This window comes from Hylobates moloch, unplaced genomic scaffold, assembly GCF_009828535.3.
Source record: "Hylobates moloch isolate HMO894 unplaced genomic scaffold, HMol_V3 SCAFFOLD_14, whole genome shotgun sequence".
NCBI lineage: Eukaryota > Metazoa > Chordata > Mammalia > Primates > Hylobatidae > Hylobates > Hylobates moloch.
Genome location: NW_026652289.1, coordinates 39,625,996 through 39,643,652, shown reverse-complemented (window position 1 = coordinate 39,643,652; position 17,657 = coordinate 39,625,996). Strand labels below are relative to the sequence as shown.

At 53.4% G+C, this 17,657-nt stretch overlaps 1 protein-coding gene across 2 annotated transcripts in view; it reads left to right on the top strand.

Moving 5' to 3' along the window:
* ZNF710 (zinc finger protein 710) overlaps positions 1-17,657 on the top strand; it is an 80,937-nt gene that overhangs the window by 56,353 nt on the left and 6,927 nt on the right. The window contains exons 2-4 of one of the 2 annotated variants that reach the window (XM_032175961.2): positions 9,552-11,037; positions 15,505-15,696; positions 16,839-17,013. In XM_032175961.2, coding sequence (XP_032031852.1) covers positions 9,580-11,037; positions 15,505-15,696; positions 16,839-17,013 — 1,825 coding nt within the window. In that variant the 5' untranslated portion in view covers positions 9,552-9,579. Of the gene's footprint in view, positions 1-9,489; positions 11,038-15,504; positions 15,697-16,838; positions 17,014-17,657 lie in introns of those variants that run through there. The other variant, XM_058427181.1, reaches the window with a different exon arrangement.

Below are 17,657 nucleotides of genomic sequence, written 5' to 3'. Positions count from 1 at the left end.
AATCCAAAAATGAGCCAGGCGTGGTGGCGCACTCCTGTAGTCCCAGCTACTCGGGAGGCTGAGGCACAAGAATCGCTTGAACCCAGAAGGTGGAGGTTGCAGTGAGCTGAGATCATGCCACTGCACTCCAGCCTGGGTGACAGAGCAAGACTAAATAATAATAATAATAATAATAATTTGGAGAATCAGAATCACTTGAGAAGCCTCTAGAAAATCCCATGTCCAGGCCCTGAACCCAGAGATTCTGGTTTAACTGATCTAGAGTGAGACCCCGGTATTGGCATTCTAATCAAACGATACCAGTTCTGGAACTCTGTGGACCCAGGGTCTCTGTCTTCACAAGAGTTTGTGTCTGAAAAGTCACATCAAAATAGTTCATGCCTCGCCATGGGGGCTTCACCCCTCATTTCCTTGGGTTTTAGGGTACTGTGATCTCTTAGAGGAGGGAGATCCTCACACAGGGGCCACCCTGTGGCAGTCAGGCCCACCTCAGCCCTCAGCTTATAGAAGCAGAGGCGTGGCTCCCAGATCAGGTGTAGGTGCACCTGGGCCTGGGGGATGGATCAAGAGAGCAAGGGTTGTCAGAGCAGGCCCTGTGGGAGGGGCTCTCTCACCTGGGAGGGCGTCAGATGAAAAAGCACTCAGAGCTCCTGGGCCTGAGCTCCTGGGGACTCTGCCATTAGGGGAGGGCAAGGAAGAAGGCACCTGGGGTGGGGAGGGCCCTCTGGCTTGATTCACCAGACAAGGTCAGGTCACTGAGAGTGTGCGTCTGCTCTTGCTAACTAATTTGGAGAGGCCCTTCCCTATGCTGCCTGGAGACCACCCTAAGGAGGAGACAGGACTGCCCTGGGAGTGAGGTGCTCAGAGAAGAGCAAAGCCTTGGTGGAACTCTCAGGCCAAGAGTTTCACTCTCCATCTCACTTACCACGTTCAGTCTTGGTCCCTTGGCGACTGTCAGCTTCCTTCTCTTCCCTTTTCTGTACCCTGGTGTCTTTCTCTAGAGACACTCCCCCGCTGGGCCCCCTCTGTTCCTCTGCAGTCACTGTCCTGTAGGGGTGGCCTGGCTGTGGGAGGAGATGATCCACAGTGTGATTATATCAGTCAGGGTTCTAGAAAGAAATAGAACCAGTAGGAGACACTACACACACACACACACACACACACACACACACACGTCTCTTTTAAGGAATTGGCTCCTGTGATTGTGGAGGCTGGCAAGTCCAAAATCTGCAGGGCAGACCTGGGGGCTGGAAACTCAGGCAAGATTCATATGTTACAGTCTCAAGGCAGAATTCTTTCTCTGGGAAACCTCAATGTTTGCCCTTAAGGCCTTCAAGTGATTGTTTGATGCCTACCCACATTATGGAGGGTCATCTGCTTTTCTTAAAGTCACCCGATTGTAAATATGAGTCACATCTACAAGATACCTTCATAGCAACATCTAGCTTAGCCAAGCACACAGCTGGGCACCATAGCTTAGCCAAGATGATGCATAAGATTTACCATCACAGTGATGGTCTCAGGCTGGGAGAGGGTCCTCATCCTGCCCTCATGTACTTCAAGGGAGGCAGTGCCTGCACTAAATCCTCAAAGATGATGGGAAATGCACCCAGTTCGAGGGAAGGGCAGTCCTGGCAGGGGCATCAGCCTGTGCAGAGGCCCCGAGGTAGGAAACATCGGTGAGTGGGGTCAGAGGGGCAGTGGAGCCTGCCTGGGAGCCATCTTGGGCAGCAAATGAAGGCATGGGCAGTGCATCCCACCTACCAAAAGGCTGTGGGGGCTGCGGGGCTGGAGACCTGCATTCTAGTCCTTGCTCCCCCACTGTGTCACTGTGTGACCTTGGATCATTCCCTTCCCCTCCCTGGGCCTCAGTTTCCTTATCTATTAACAGGGCTGGGTACGGTGGGCATCACGGTGGTTTGTGGGTTGGTAGCCCTGTGTCAGGGGCCCAGCCACTCTGACTCCCAGAGGTGGGGCTCAGTGAATCTGTCCACAGAGAAGGGGGAAGCAAGGCAGAGACAGGATCCCAGGAGGAAGAGACTCTCGACCTTCCCCTGCCCCTCCCCCATGCCGGTGGCAGCTCCCTGGGCCTCTGGCTCCTGAGGCCTGTGGGCTGGGCAGAAGTGAGACTGTGGCAAGGGGCCCCGAGGCACAGGCCTCCCAGCTCTCGCTTCCTCTTCCCTTCTGCGCATGTGAGCAGAGTTTCCTTTGAAGCCTCCTGCGAGGAGGACAACAGGGGAAACCAAGAGGCTGGTTTCCTTAGGCGGTGAAATCCCATGCATGTTTTTCACAGCGGTATACAGGCCTGGAACTTCCTCTTCTCCTCTCACCTGGTTACCTGTCCCGCCCACTCCAGCTTCAGCCTCTCCAGCCCCAGGGCCCTGGACTCCGAGGGGCAAAAGGTCCAGAGCCACATCCTGGAGGGCTTGAATGCCAGACCCAGGGTCAGGAGCCCCCTCCCCGCTCTTGCTCTGTTGGGTCCTGAACTGCCTCCATGGAACCCAGTCCTCAGTCCTGTCCCCACCCCACCCCCATACTGCAGCCCCTGCCTCCCAGAGATCCTGGTGCTTCATGTGGACTGAGCTTACGCAAGTCAACTCCCCAAGGGTGAGAACTTTAATTTGCCCCTTCTATCTACCCACAAGCAAGCACCTAATAGGTGCTTAGTAAATGTGCGTTAAATCAGTGGCTCAAGCCTGGCACAGTGGCTTAGGCCTGTCATCCCAGCACTTTGGGAGGCCAAGGTGAGAAGATCGCTTGACCCCAGAAGTTCAAGACCAGCCTGGGCAACTTAGCAAGACTCCACCTCTACAAAAACAATGTAAAATTAAACAGGTGTGGTGGCACATGCCTTTAGTCCCACCTACTTGGGAGGCTAAGGCAGGAGGATCGCCTGAGCCCAGGAGTTTGAGGCTGCAGTGAGCTATGATGGCACCACTGCACTCCAGCCTGGACAATAGAGGAAGACCCATCTCTTAAAAAAAATAAAAAGTCAGGCTGTGCGCAGTAGCTCACGCCTGTAATCCCAGCACTTTGGGAGGCCGAGGCGGGTGGATCACCTGAGGTCAGGAGTTCGAGACCAGCCTGGGAAACATAGTGAACACCTTGTCTCTACTAAAAATATAAAAAATTAACCAAGCATGGTGGTGGGCGCCTGTAATCCCAGCTACTTTGGAGGCTGAGGCAGGAGAATTGCTTGAACCCAGGAGGCAGAGGTTGCAGTGATCCAGTATCGCTCCACTGCACTCCAGCCTGAGCGACAGAGCGAGACTCTGTCTCAAAAAATAAATAAATAAATAAATAAATAAATAAATAAATAAATAAATAAAGATCAGAGGTTCAGCTGCAGGGCTGGAGACTGCAGTCTCTGAGCAACCTGGTGATTCAAGGCCAAGATGAGAGAGCCAACAGGCAAGCCTGCCTTCCAGGATAAGTTCGAGGCACTGCTGAGGCTGTGTCAGGGAGTATGGGCTCACTGGACCCTCAGGAAATAGTCATCAAATTATATTGATCATGGGTGCTTGGTGATGTCCCAAGCCTGGCCTGGTAGAAGCCCCAGACCTCTGTCTGTTGGTTGTTTTTGTTTGTTTGTTTGCTTGCTTTTTCTTTATTTCTATACTTTTTTTTGTTTTTTTTTTTTTTTTGATACAGGGTTTCACTCCTGTCACCCAGGCTAGAGTGCAGTGGCGTGATCTCAGCTCACTGCAACCTCCGCCTCCCGGGCTCAAGCAATTCTCCTGCCTCAGCCTCCCAAATATCTGGGGCTACAGGCACGCCACCACACTTAGCTAATTTTTGCATTTTTTTGCAGAGACAAGAGCTCATCACATTACCCAGGCTGGTCACAAACTCCTGAGCTCAAGTGATCCGCCTGCCTCGGCCTCCCAAAGTGCTGGGATTACAGGTGTGAGCCACCGTGCCCGCCCTTCAGTTGGTGTTTGAGATCTCCCTGGTGGTGGGAATTAGTCAAAGAGTGTCCAGGTGGCCACAAGGTCCTGTTGGTTCTTCTTCAAAATGGCTCCTGTTGTGCCAGACCAGGTTTTGGGTGTCTTCACCCACTCTCTGCCCTGAGATCTGTGTCCCAGGGGACACCAGCCACCCTGATCCCACCTGACCCTCCTCTGCTGCTAGAGTGATGGGTGAGTGAGAAGAAAGGAGCGCTGTTGTGGGCAGTGTGGGATGAGAGGAGGTGCTGTCACAGCTTGGGGAAGGGACCCTGGTAACTGGCAGGTAGGTCAATAGTTCGCCCGCCTCCGCAGTCCAAGTAGGCTCTTGTGCCCATTTTACAGATCAGGAAACAGAGACAGGTGGAGGAGCCAGGTGACTTGCCCAGCCTTTACAGGACCCATGGGGCAAAGCCATAGGTGAAGTCGCAGTGAGAGATTCCAGAGCTCTGAGGAGCCTGCGTCCCCGCCTTGGTGGGGAAGGTCCCCTGCCGGCCCCCAGACGATGAATCTTTGTTCCCTCCCCAGGGGCTGGCCTGGCCCTCAGGCCTGGGAGGTGGAGGTGCCGAGCCCTGGGAAATAGGGCAGTCCTGGGCTTCTGGTGTCACTGCACGCCCCTCCCCCTCCCGCCTTTGTTTCTTGGCCTCCACAGCCTCATTCTCTCTCCCTCCCCCTCACTCAGGCTCCTCCTCTGCCCCCCTTCCCTGTCTCTCCATTTCTTCTCTCCCTCTCCCTTTCTCTCTCTGATATGTCCTCCCTTCCCCCACTTCCAGCACAACTACAATCAGGCAGCTCATCTGTGTCTCTATTTCCCCGCCTTTCACATTGACTTTCTCCCCACCCTGGGGACCGAGGGCATCCTGGTGGGAGGCCACGCCACATCCCAGCCAGTGGACGCCCCTCATCTCGCCAGCCTGGGGCAGTCTGAGCTCCCCTTTCTCCTGGACATGGGGGGAGCTTTTGTTCTGAGTCCTCAGCACAAGTGGTGGGAGACGCCCTGCTCTAAGAAGGGAGGGGCCACAGTGGGGCCCCAGGCGGATGACAGAGGGGCCTTGGGTTGGGTGGGGAGGCAGTCCTGGCACACAGGTGACACACACCTGGCAGGCTCTCTTCCTGCCCTGGACGGCCCTGTGCCAGGACATAAGGAGAAGGGTTTAGCCTGGGAGATGGAACCAGAGCGGGTGAGGAGACACGAGCCACAATGCTGGCCCAGGAGGAGGAAGAACAGAGAGACACCGGGCCTCCCCACTCCTCATTTCCGTGTGTGATAGGCAGGCAGAACACACATGTGAAATGCAGGTAAATTAGATTCCCTCCTCAGCAGATCCCCTTCTGCATACACACATGCATGCACGCACACACACAGAGCCTGCCTGGCTGCCCCAGTGAACAAGACAACATGAACACAGGGCCTGCCCCCATATGCCCGGCAGAGAGCATTACAGGGTGGTGTGTGTTCTACTCAGCCAAGTCTCCAGGCCAGTGTAAAAGAAAGCATGGGGCCAACTGCCCAGGTGGGCTGTGGCTCAATGAAGACTTCTAGTGGAAGGAGAGACCCGAGATCCCCCCGCCCACTGGGGCCCTGGACCAGCCAGCCAGGAAGCAGCCCGAGGCTTCATGTTGCGGTTTGCCCAGGTCTTGCCTACGTGCCCCTGCTGGCCTGTGGTGACCCAGGGCAGCTCCTGAGAACTGAGGAGCTGGGCTCAGGTGTGACCTCTGCGGGTGCATAGCTGCAGGAGCACAGATGGAACCCAGCGGTGGGGCCGCACGGGCCTGGCTGCAGACCCAGCTCCCCCTTCATTGATGGGGCACTCGGGAGTGTGTTACTCAAGCCTGGGTTTCCTGGGGCGTGAGGCGGGAGCGCACTACCCCACCCCTGCCCCCCGCGTTGTTTCTAGTATTAAATGGCTCACTGGGGACCTCGTGAGTCTCTGTAATGAGAAGCTGTAGCTCTTGCGTGGTGTTGGCAGCTCTCTGTACCCCTGCCCTGCCCCCACTTAGGCACAAACCCTCAAGAACAAGGACTCCGGGTTAGTCCCTTTCTACAGCCAAGCACAGGCTCCTGACACAGACGCACCTTCTCAAGTCCAAACTACCTGTTCATATGGGAAGGGGTTTGCTTCTGGTGTCCTGGTGTGACTATAAGGAGTGGCCCCTTGTAGAAGGGGGCCCGGTGTGGACGGTCAGCTCCATGGTTACCCTTGCCGTAGGGAACCACACTTCAGCTCCCACGGGCAGTTCGTTGTCTGAAGTTTTTGCCCTCTCCTCACCTCTAAAGCACTGTTAACTGTTTCCTTATGCCCGCGCCCTTGAGGTTGGCAGGAGGGGGCTGATTCCTGGTATTAGGCTGCAGGGGAAAGGAGAGGGAAGGGAACTAACGACACTGACATCCTCATCTCACTGTCCCATGAATCAGGAGCCTTTTCCCCCCCATAGAGATGAGAATCACCTGATGTCACACGGCTAGTAGACGGCAGGGCCTGGATTGAACTCAGCATCCAGGGCCAAGGGGGGAGCACTGGCTTGGCCACTGACGCTCAGTTCCTCCTTCTTGCTGGTCCTGCCTTTGGGGAAGTTTACAAAAACTGCTGAACACATCATTTGCCCAAACCCCACAACAGACAGGAGGGTTGCCGCTGGGTGCTGTGTCAGACGGACTGTTGCAACAGGAGGCAGCCATGCTCCTCAGCGTGCTCTGCAAACCTGACAGTGGCTGGAGGGCACTGGGGGTGGCTGTGGTGGGCCCCAAGGGGCAGGACCCCTGCCTCATTCACCTTGCTGTCTCCAAGCACAAGCCCTAACCCATAGCAGGGATTTAGCGGCTATTTATTGTACAAATGAATGAATGAGTTCTCAGTCTCTAGCGGTTGTCCTCAGAATCACTTAAGCTTTGCTGAATTTGGGGCCCAAGAATGGAAACATCTCTTGGCTATGTGGCTTTTTTTCAGAAAAGCCTTCTCCCAGAGATCTGGGCAGATAATAATGGTTCTTTTTTTCTTCCTTTGAGACAGAGTCTCGCTGTGACGCCCAGGCTGGAATGCAGTGGCGCGATCTCTGCTCACTGCAACTTCCGCCTCCCGGGTTCAAGTGATTCTCCTGCCTCAGACTCCCAGGCAGCTGGGATTACAGGCACCCACCACCACGCCTGGCTAATTTTTGTATTTTTAGTAGAGATGGGGTTTCACCATATTGGCCAGGCTGGTCTTGAACTCCTGACATCAAGTGATCCACCCGCCTCAGCCTCCCAAAGTGCTGGGATTACAGGTGTGAGCCACCATGCCCCCGACAACAGTGATTCTTTACAGTTGGTTAGGGCCTTATAATGAATCAAGCTGCTTCACCTGTGTTAGGACCCTGGGCTCTCACAACCCTTCCATGGGTGAGTGTTTTCATCTCCGTTTTTCAGATAGGGAAACTGAGCCACTGGCGTGACTTTGCTTAGTCACTTGCAAGTGACTGAGCTGGCACTTGAGGTCCTCGCTGACTGCATTTCCCAGCAGCTGGACATTGGGGTGGGGTGTGGTGGTTTGGAGGCAGGTTTAGCCCCTCCGGCCTATTCCAGATGCACCCTGACCCCCAGGCCGAGGTTTCCTTCTATCTGATCCCTTCCACGAGATCCTCACTTTAAGCTTAATAGTTTAATCTTTGGTGTACGTTTCAAGGAGGCTAAATTCCTGTCTGGGGTATTTTTAGCTGTCCTCAGGAAGGGGAAGCTCCGCTGGGTGCTGGGGGGAGGGGGACGCCTTGCCCGGAGCCGGTTTCCTGAGGAAGGGCCGCCGACCGTGTGCCTGACCGTGGCCCTGGGAGAGGCTGGTAGTTGGTCGGTTGGGAGCCCTGGGAGCAGAGCAGGCGAGAGTCGCCCCAGTAATGCCATCCCCCCTCCTCTGATGTGCCAGGTGTTGAACCAGGGCAAGGGGTATAGGCCCAGGAGGAGGTTGCCACCCCCTATGGGCACACTGCCTGGCGTGCTGCAGTCCTTGGAAGCCTGGAGAGGGCAGGAGGGCAGGCCGGGAGAGCCGGGAAGGCCCCAGGAGCAGGTGGACCTCGAGCCATGCCTGGGAGGCTGGTGGGAGGAGCAGGGGTCAGCGGGGTTGGGAAAAGGCCGCCCCAGGTGGGAAGACCCACGGGTGCAAAGACCGGGCTCCACAGAGGGCTCACGGAGCAGGTGCCTCCATATGTGGCTGGAGGCCCCAGCGAGGGAAGAGGCCGCTGTTCGTACCTGGGCACGTGGGCACATTGGCACTATTTAGAAGACCATGTTAGGGACAGGTACAGTGGCTCATGTCTATATTACTAGCATTTCGGGGGCCGAGGCAGGAGGATCACTTCAGTGCTGGAGGTTGAGGCTGCAGTGAGCCATGATTGTGTTACAGTAGCCTGAGCAGCAGAGCAAGACCTATCTCTAATCAAAAAGAAAGAAAAAAACCTGTTAGTTGAGAGGCTGTGAATGTGAACTTGGGAGCCTGTTTGAGCATTCAATTCGGACAGTGGTCTCAAACATGTTAGCTGTCAAGGAGCCCTTCTTTCAAATCATATCTGACATGGAACTCCAATGTATAAAATCAGATAAAAGTGATATTTTTATCAGTATAAATTTAGATATTTAAAGTATAACATTTAGCTAATCAAGAAAAACAACAACCAGTTGTGATAGATGCAGATGTTTAGCATCAGGGCTGACAAGTGATAGCCAGTGTTTGAGATCGGCCTCAGCACCTAATTTATTTTTTTATGTTGTGTTTTTTTGCCATACGTTCTCATTCATACGGCCGAGTCATTACAAATAATGACACTTAACACCTCACCGCACAGTCCCAAGGTCTGTGCAAATTAATTACTTTGGCAACAAAGCCAGTGGGGCTACTGAATATGTTAGAATGTGGCACATATTACATTTGAGTAGGTGGGCCTTTTAAAATCAGTTTTTAAATAGTGGAATCTTTACTTTTTGCATTTTTGAATCCGATTTTTAAGGATTTTTTTTTTTTTTTTTTTTTGAGACAGAGTCTCACTTTGCTGCCCAGGCTGGAGTGCAGTGGCGCGATCTCGGCTCACTGCAACCTCCGCCTCCCAGGTTCAAGCGATTCTCCTGCCTCAGCCTCTTATAGCTGGGATTACAGGTGCCGGCCACCACGCCCAGCTAATTTTGTATTTTTAGTAGAGACGGGATTTCACCATGTTGGCCAGGCTGGTCTCAAACCCCTGACCTCAGGTGATCTGCCCGTCTCGGCCTCCCAAAGTGCTGGGATTACAGATGTGAGCCACCATGCCCAGCCTTTTTAAGGAATTCTTGAAGGACCTGTAGAACACAGTTTGAGAACCACTGAGGAAATCCCACCTCCCTGTTGTACAGATGGGAAGACTGAGGCCAGCAAGGGGGCAGAGCTTACCCAGGATCCCCCAGGGAGATGGAGGAGATGGTCAGAGACACAGCGGGAATCATTGCTCCCTATAATAACAAGTGTGCCCTGTTCCCAAGGCCGGAGTAGAAAAGACATCAGGGCCAGACACACCCAAAAATCAGCCAAGCCCTTGTCTGTGCTGTGTCTGTTGTCTGTCTGTGCAGCAGTGAGCCAGCAATATTAACCTTCCCTTCTCCACCCACAGCGATGCCCTCCTAGCTAGCCGTCACGGGATGGAGGGCTTCATGGACTCAGGGACACAGACGGACGCCGTGGTGGTGCTGTCCTTGGCTCAGGCCGCCGTGCTTGGCCTGGTCTCCGAAAATGAGCTCTTTGGAGCTACCATAAGCGCCGAGGCCTTCTACCCGGACCTGGGGCCCGAGCTTTCAGGGGCAGCCATGGGAGAGCCCGGGCCACCAGGCCCCGACGTCTACCAGCTGGCCTGCAACGGGAGGGCCTTGGAGGAGCCAGCAGAGGAGGAAGTGCTGGAGGTGGAGGCAGCCTTTGAGAAGCACACCCGGCGGAAGACGCGGCCACCTGTGCGGCTGGTGCCTAAGGTCAAGTTTGAGAAGGTGGAGGAGGAGGAACAGGAGGTCTATGAGGTTTCCGTGCCGGGTGACGACAAGGACGCAGGGCCAGCAGAAGCCCCCGCCGAGGCGGCCAGTGGCGGCTGTGACGCCCTGGTGCAGAGCAGCGCCGTCAAGATGATCGACCTCAGCGCCTTCAGCCGCAAGCCCCGGACGCTCCGGCATCTGCCCCGAACCCCGAGGCCGGAGCTGGACGTGGCCCCATATGACCCTCACTTCCCGGCCCCGGCCCGGGATGGCTTCCCTGAGCCCAGCATGGCGCTGCCTGGGCCAGAGGCCTTGCCCACAGAGTGTGGGTTCGAGCCACCCCACCTGGCCCCCCTGAGTGACCCCGAGGCCCCCAGCATGGAGTCCCCGGAGCCTGTCAAGCCGGAACAGGGCTTCGTGTGGCAGGAGGCCAGCGAGTTTGAGGCTGACACGGCGGGTTCGACCGTGGAACGCCACAAGAAGGCCCAGCTGGATCGGCTGGACATCAACGTGCAGATCGACGACTCCTACCTGGTGGAGGCGGGCGACCGCCAGAAGCGCTGGCAGTGCCGCATGTGCGAGAAGTCCTACACGTCCAAGTACAACCTGGTGACGCACATCCTGGGCCACAACGGCATCAAGCCACACTCGTGCCCACACTGCAGCAAGCTCTTCAAGCAGCCCAGCCACCTGCAGACTCACCTGCTGACGCACCAGGGCACCCGGCCCCACAAGTGCCAGGTATGCCACAAGGCCTTCACGCAGACCAGCCACCTCAAGCGCCACATGCTGCTGCACTCGGAGGTCAAGCCCTACAGCTGCCACTTCTGCGGCCGTGGCTTCGCCTACCCCAGCGAGCTCAAGGCCCACGAAGTGAAGCATGAGAGTGGCCGCTGCCATGTCTGCGTCGAGTGCGGCCTGGACTTCTCCACCCTGACCCAGCTCAAGCGCCACCTGGCCTCCCACCAGGGCCCCACCCTCTACCAGTGCCTCGAGTGTGACAAGTCCTTCCACTACCGCAGCCAGTTGCAGAACCACATGCTCAAGCACCAGAACGTGCGACCCTTTGTGTGCACTGAATGCGGCATGGAGTTCAGCCAGATCCACCACCTCAAGCAGCACTCCCTCACCCACAAGGTAAGGCCGTTCCCAGGGCCTGGGGATCTACCTGCCCCTCCTACCACTTTTTCATCCAGTACTTTCCAAAGCCCCAGATGGGACCATTTAGGTGGTCTCCTAGTTTTATCATTATATACTTATTTTGATGAGTATTAGAAATCAATTAGTATTAGAAACTAATTGAAATTAGTTTTGTAAGTAGTAAAGCTTTACGCATTCAAAAACATGTATTTGGCCGGGCACAATGGCTCATGCCTGTAATCCCAGCACTTTGGGAGGCCAAGGCAGGCAGATTGCTTGAGTCCTGGAGTTTGAGACCAGCCTGGGCAAAATAATGAGACCCCATCGCTACAAAAAAATTTAAACATGGCCAGGCGTGATGGCTCATGCCTATAATCCCAGCACTTTGAGAGGCCAAGGCGGGCAGATCACCTGAGGTCAGGAGTTCAAGACCAGCCTTGCCAATGGTGAAACCCTGTCTCTACTAAAAATACAAAAATTAGCCGGGTGTGGTGGCGGATGCCTGTAATCCCAGCTACTTGGGAGGCTGAGGCAAGAGAATCGCTTCAACCCGGGAGGCAGAGGTTGCAGTCAGCTGAGACTGCACCATTGCACTCCAGCCTGGGCAACAGGAGCAAAACTCTGTCTCAGAAAAAAAAAAAAAAAAAAAAAATTTAAACATTAGCTGGGTGTGGTGGCACACACCTATAGTCCCAGCTACTTGGAAGGCTAAGGTGGGAGGAACACCTGAGCCTGAAAGGCTGAGGTTGCAGTGAGCTGAAATCACGATACTGCACTTCAGCCTGGGCAACCAGACAGACCCTGTCTCAAAAAAAAAAAAAAAAAAAAATCATTTTTAGAACCCCTGCAAGACCCAAGGAACACAGTTTGAGAATCACTGAAGTCTCTTACCCTCCCTATTTTCTAGATGGGAGGACAGAGGCCAGAGAGAGGCCAGGATGCAACAGGGAGGCGTCCTGGCTCAGTGGTCAGAAGTACAGAGGGTGTCCTTTGTTCCTTGTCATGACAAAAGCGAATCAAAACCTGTGACTTCCCTTTAAGAACAGGCTAAATATATTTAATTTTCAAAGCAGAGAAGATGTAAGGAAAAATATTTGTTATGGAAAAGTACAGGTAGTTCTAGAATATGGCTAAACTAGGCACAGTGGCTCGGGAAGGCAGAAAATTGAGCAGCACTTTCTAATCTACCATGTCCCTAAACCCAGCCTTGACCTGTACCCCCCTGCCCTCCATTCCCTGCCTTCAGCCACTAGCCTCCCCGCTTTTCAGCCAATATCACCTCCTCTGAGAGGCCCTCATATCCGGGTAGGTGGAATGAGGCCCCTCGGGTCCCACAATCCCACACTGGTACTTCCACCGAAATCCCACCAACTTTACCCTTCAAAGCTGAATGTACATAGAGCTTCCTCTCCCCATAACGGTGGCCTATGAGTGATACTCCAGGTCAGACTTGCGACCCTGTCTCTCACAGTAGACACTATAGGGAGTTGGGGAGCTGTTAACACCCTGCCAGGCCTGGAAACCAGCAATTTGTAGGTTTCATTGCAGAGGCTCCTCCAGTCAACTGGTAGTAGCTGCCTAAAATGTAATGTCAAGAAAGAGTCTAGCCAGGCATGGTGCTGCACACCTGTAGTCCCAGCTACTCAGGAGGCTGAGGTGGGAAGTTTGCTCGAACCTGGGAGTTAGAGGCTATGATTGCTCCTATTAATAGCCACTGCACTCTAGCCTGGGCAACATAGCAAGACTTTTTTTTTTTTTTTTTAAGAAAAAAAAAAGGAAGAATTCTGGGCTGGATGCAATGGCTCACACCTGTAATCCCAACACTTTGGGAGACTGAGGCAGGAGAATCACTTGAGCCCAGGAGTTTGAGACCAGCCTGGCTAACATGGTGAAACCCTGGCTCTACTAAAAATATTTTTAAAAAATAGCTGAGTGTGGTGGTGTGCACCTGTAGTCCCAGCTTGAACCCAGGAGGCAGAGATTCCAGTGAGCCAAGATCACACCACTGTGCTCCAGCCCAGGTGACAGAGCAAGACTCTATCTCAAAAAAAGGAAAAAAATCAAAAAATTAGCCAGGCATGGTGGCACACAACTGTGGTCCAGCTACACATGAGACTGAAGCAGGAGGATCGCTTGAGCCCAGGAGGTCAAGGCTGCAGTAAGCTGTGATTGCACCACTGCACTCCAACCTGGGCAACAGAGCAAGACTGTGTCTCCAAAAAGAGAAAAGGATTCTGAAACTGAATCTAGGCTTGGCAATAAAACCCTATGATTGATTGTTAATGTCTGCACTGAGTGATTGTGCAGGGTGACAGCACATATGCTATATATTTGCCATCTTTCTCCTCTACTAGGGGACTTAAAGATCCTAAGTCCAGGGCCTGGCGCAGTGGCTCACGCCTGTAATCCCAGCACTTTAGGAGGCTGAGGCGGGCAGGTCACAAGGTCAGGAGTTCGAGGCCAACCTGGCCAACATGGCGAAACCCCGTCTCTACTAAAAATACAAAAATTAGTTGGGCGTGGTAATGGGCGCCTGTAGTCCCAGCTACTCGGGAGGCTGAGGCAGGAGAATTGCTTGAATCCTGGGAGGCAGAGGTTGCAGTGAGCCAAGATCGTGCCGCTGTACTCTAGCCTGGGCAATGAAAGCAAGACTCCATCTCAAAAAGAAAACAAAACAAAAATCCCAAGTCCACAGAGTGTTAATACTGTGAAGAAAAGCTGAAAGCAAAAACCAAAGGCTAATAAAACTGAAAATGTCCCTATTATCAGCCTAAATTTGTACAATGTGCACATCATGTGTTTATAAAATAAACTCCTGAATGGCAGGGCCCCCTGGTGGTCATACACATCTGCGATGTGTCAACAGTGGGTTTACAACACAAGACACAGTCCCTGCTGCTAAGAGACATAGACACGGGAACCATTAAGTTATAATACAAAGTTTTTATACCAAACAAGCAGTTAAGACAGCAGCTGTGACCATAGACACATGTCCCACTGGGTTCCTACTAAATTACTAACTCATCAAAAAGAAAACAACTCCCAACTTAAAAAAAAATTCTTTTATTTATTTATTTTTACTTTTTCTTTTTTTTTGAGACAGAGTCTTACTCTGTCACCCAAGCTGGAGTGCAGTGGCATGATCTCGGCTCACTGCAACCTCCGCCTCCTGGGTTTAAGCAATTCTCCTGCCTTAGCCTCTTGAGTAGCTGGGATTACAGGCGCATACCATGCTTAGCTAATTTTTGTATTTTTAGTAGAGATAGGGTTTCACCATGTTGGCTAGCCTGGTCTCGAACTCCTGACCTTGTGATCTGCCCACCTTAGCTTCCCAAAGTGCTGGGATTACAGGCATGAGCCCAGCCTTTTTCAAATTTTAGAGATAGGGTCTTGCTATGTTGTCCACACTGGTCTTGAATTCCTGGCCTCAGGTGATCCTCTTGCCTCAGCCTCCCAAAATGCTGGGATTACAGGTATGAGCCACCGCATCCAGCCCGGCTCCCAGCTTTTATCCTAATTTTCCTCTATGGATAATAAATTGGACCCCTTTGCACACAACACCCTGTCCTGCTCTGGGCGTGACCTCCAAACCGTAGAAAAGAAAGTTCACAGTCCAAACCAGTGGGTTTTCTCCTGGAATCCATGTCTCCTGGGGGTGAATAGCCCAAAATCCATCAATGATAAGAATCATCTGGGGGCCCTGTTGAGAATAAAAATTCCTGGGCCCGTCCCAGGCCCCATGAATCAGACCCTCCAGGGAGCAGCCTGCAAGGCTGTATGTTGGATAAGAACTACAGGTGGCTGTTATCACCAGGGAAGTTAGGAAAACACTTTCAAGAGGTCAGTGGATAGGCTCCAGGAATTTGAGACCTTTCGAAATTCTACATAGACCTAAGTGCCACTTTTGGGGGGGTGTCCATAGCTTTAATCATATTATCAAAAGGGTCTGTGAACCAAAAAGGCCACCAAGAGACAGCATGGAGGATAAAAACACATACACATGTCCTTGATCTGATGAAACAGTCCACAGACAGCAGGCAGACCCTGTGTCTTCTTGACCACAGGCCCCTGCCGCCTAGCGTGGTACTGGCTTGGAGCAGGTGCCCGGTAAATGGTTGTCGAATGAATGAATGAGCACACGTTTGCCTTAGTGCACCAGTACAGACCTTATGTACACATCCACCCTGGGGGCAGGAGACAGCAGGTATCTGGATCGTTACAGTAAGGCACAGCCTATTTCTGTCTATTACTGAAAGGCTTCCTGGAGTAAGTGGCTCTGCCGCAACATTCTTTGGTGGTTTTAAACAAGTGTTACCTATTTTGGAATACCCTCAAAAAGAGACATTTCCCAGAAACTGTGCCTTTGTGATGCTATGGCCCTGCACCTACCCGGCTCCCCACCAAGAGTCACTGCCAGAGGCTGTGCCCATTGTGTAGCCCTGACCATCACCCCCCACCCCACAGGGCGTGAAGGAGTTCAAGTGCGAGGTGTGTGGCCGGGAGTTCACCCTACAGGCGAACATGAAGCGGCACATGCTGATCCACACCAGCGTCCGGCCCTACCAGTGCCACATCTGCTTCAAGACCTTTGTGCAGAAGCAGACCCTCAAGACCCACATGATTGTACACTCGCCCGTGAAGCCATTCAAATGCAAGGTACCAGGCCGTCAGGCCCCGGGGCTGGGACCTCCCCAAGGGTGGCCTGGAATCAGCATGCCTGCAACAGCTGTGGCCCACCAAGCGCCGGCCTGGCCAGTGCGGGCAAGAGGAGCCCCGGCTGGGTGAAACTTAGCCTGGGCTTTGGGGGTTGGGAGGGCAGGTGGGGATTCAGATCCTGAAAGCTGCTGAAGTTGTTTTTTTCTGAGAGCTGGGGAGGGAGTGAAGGTCATGGTGCAGCCACAGAGAAAGGACCCCAGCCTGAGGGCTCAGTGCAGCTCGAGATCCAAGCCCTGGGTTTCTGATAACTCCGGCTCAGAGAAAGTGGGGCAGACCTGGCCGGGCGCGGTGGCTCACGCCTGTAATCCCAGCATTTTGGGAGGCCGAGGCAGGTGGATCACAAGGTCAGGAGATCGAGACCACCCTGGCTAACACAGTGAAACCCCGTCTCTACTAAAAACACAAAAAATTAGCTGGGCGTGGTGGCAGGCACCTGTAGTCCCAGCAACTCGGGAGGCTGAGGCAGGAAAATGGCGTGAACCCAGGAGGCGGAGCTTGCAGTGAGCTGAGATCGCGCCACTGTTCTCCAGCCTGGGCGACAGAGTGAGACTCCGTCTCAAAAAAAAGAAAAGAAAGTGGGGCAGACCCACAGGAGCAGTGATCCGCAATGGATGGCTTGTGTCCCTGTCTCTCGGGTGTCTGGGGTCACATGGAAAAGCATAAAGAGAGAACTGTCCATAAAGAACAGGATTCTGGGCCAGGCATGGTGGTGCATGCCTGTAATCCCAGCATTTTGGGAAGCTGAGATGGGCGGATCATTTGAGGTAAGGAGTTCGAGACCAGCCTAGCCAGTGTGGTGAAACCCCTTCTCTACTAAACATACAAAAAATTAGCCGGGCGTGGTGGCACGTGCCTGTAGTCCCAGCTACTCGGGAGGCTAAGGCAGGAGAATCACTTGAACCCAGGAGGCAGAAGTTGCAGTGAGCCGAGATCACGCCACTGCACTCCAGCCTGGGCGACAGAGTGAGAGTCTGTCTCAAAAAAAAAAAGGATTCTGGCCCAGCCATAGAGGTGGGAGTGGGCTGGGGTCCAGGGAAAGCAGGTTCCCCACAGGCTCAGGACACCGGGTTGATGTGTTCTAGGTGTGCGGGAAGTCCTTCAACCGCATGTACAACCTGCTGGGCCACATGCACCTGCACGCGGGCAGCAAGCCCTTCAAGTGCCCCTACTGCTCCAGCAAGTTTAATCTCAAGGGCAACCTGAGCCGGCACATGAAGGTCAAGCATGGCGTCATGGACATCGGCCTGGACAGCCAAGGTGGGTGGGCCAAGCGCAATGGACAGAGCAGGAATGATACGAACATGGCGCACTCAGGAGCCTCCTGCCCAGTTAGAGGAGTGGGGAGGCTGGCCAAGGCTGAGACTTCATTGGGGTAGGCTCAGGTCTGGAGAGGGGGGGACCCTGGAGGGCCATGATGACAATAACGACGGGATATTTATGTCTTCTTCAAAGGACTTAAATGAGCTCACGTAAACAATATAATAAAAATCATAACTAACATTTATTGAGTGCTAACTGTGTGCCAGGCCTTTATTAACTCATGTGATCCTCAAAGCGAGGTTGGCTCTGTTAGTATCATCATTTTACAGCTGCAGAAACTGAAGAACAGAGAAGTTAGGTAGCTCATGCAAGATGACAACACAGCAGGAGGTGATAGACACTTTCGTTTGTTACCGTGAGATAATATTTCAAATAAGTGGATGGGAAAGAAAGTTAAAAAGGGGAAAAAATGGCAGCTGGAAAGATAAGGGAGAGCCAGGTGAGGTCCCAACTCCAAGTACACCATGGGAGGTCCTAGGGAAGGGACATGCAGAGGGGAGATCTGAGCTTCCCGGCAACCAAGGCAAAAAAGTGTCAATCAGTCACACTCTTCACAAGTGCCTGCCAGAGACTATAACCCA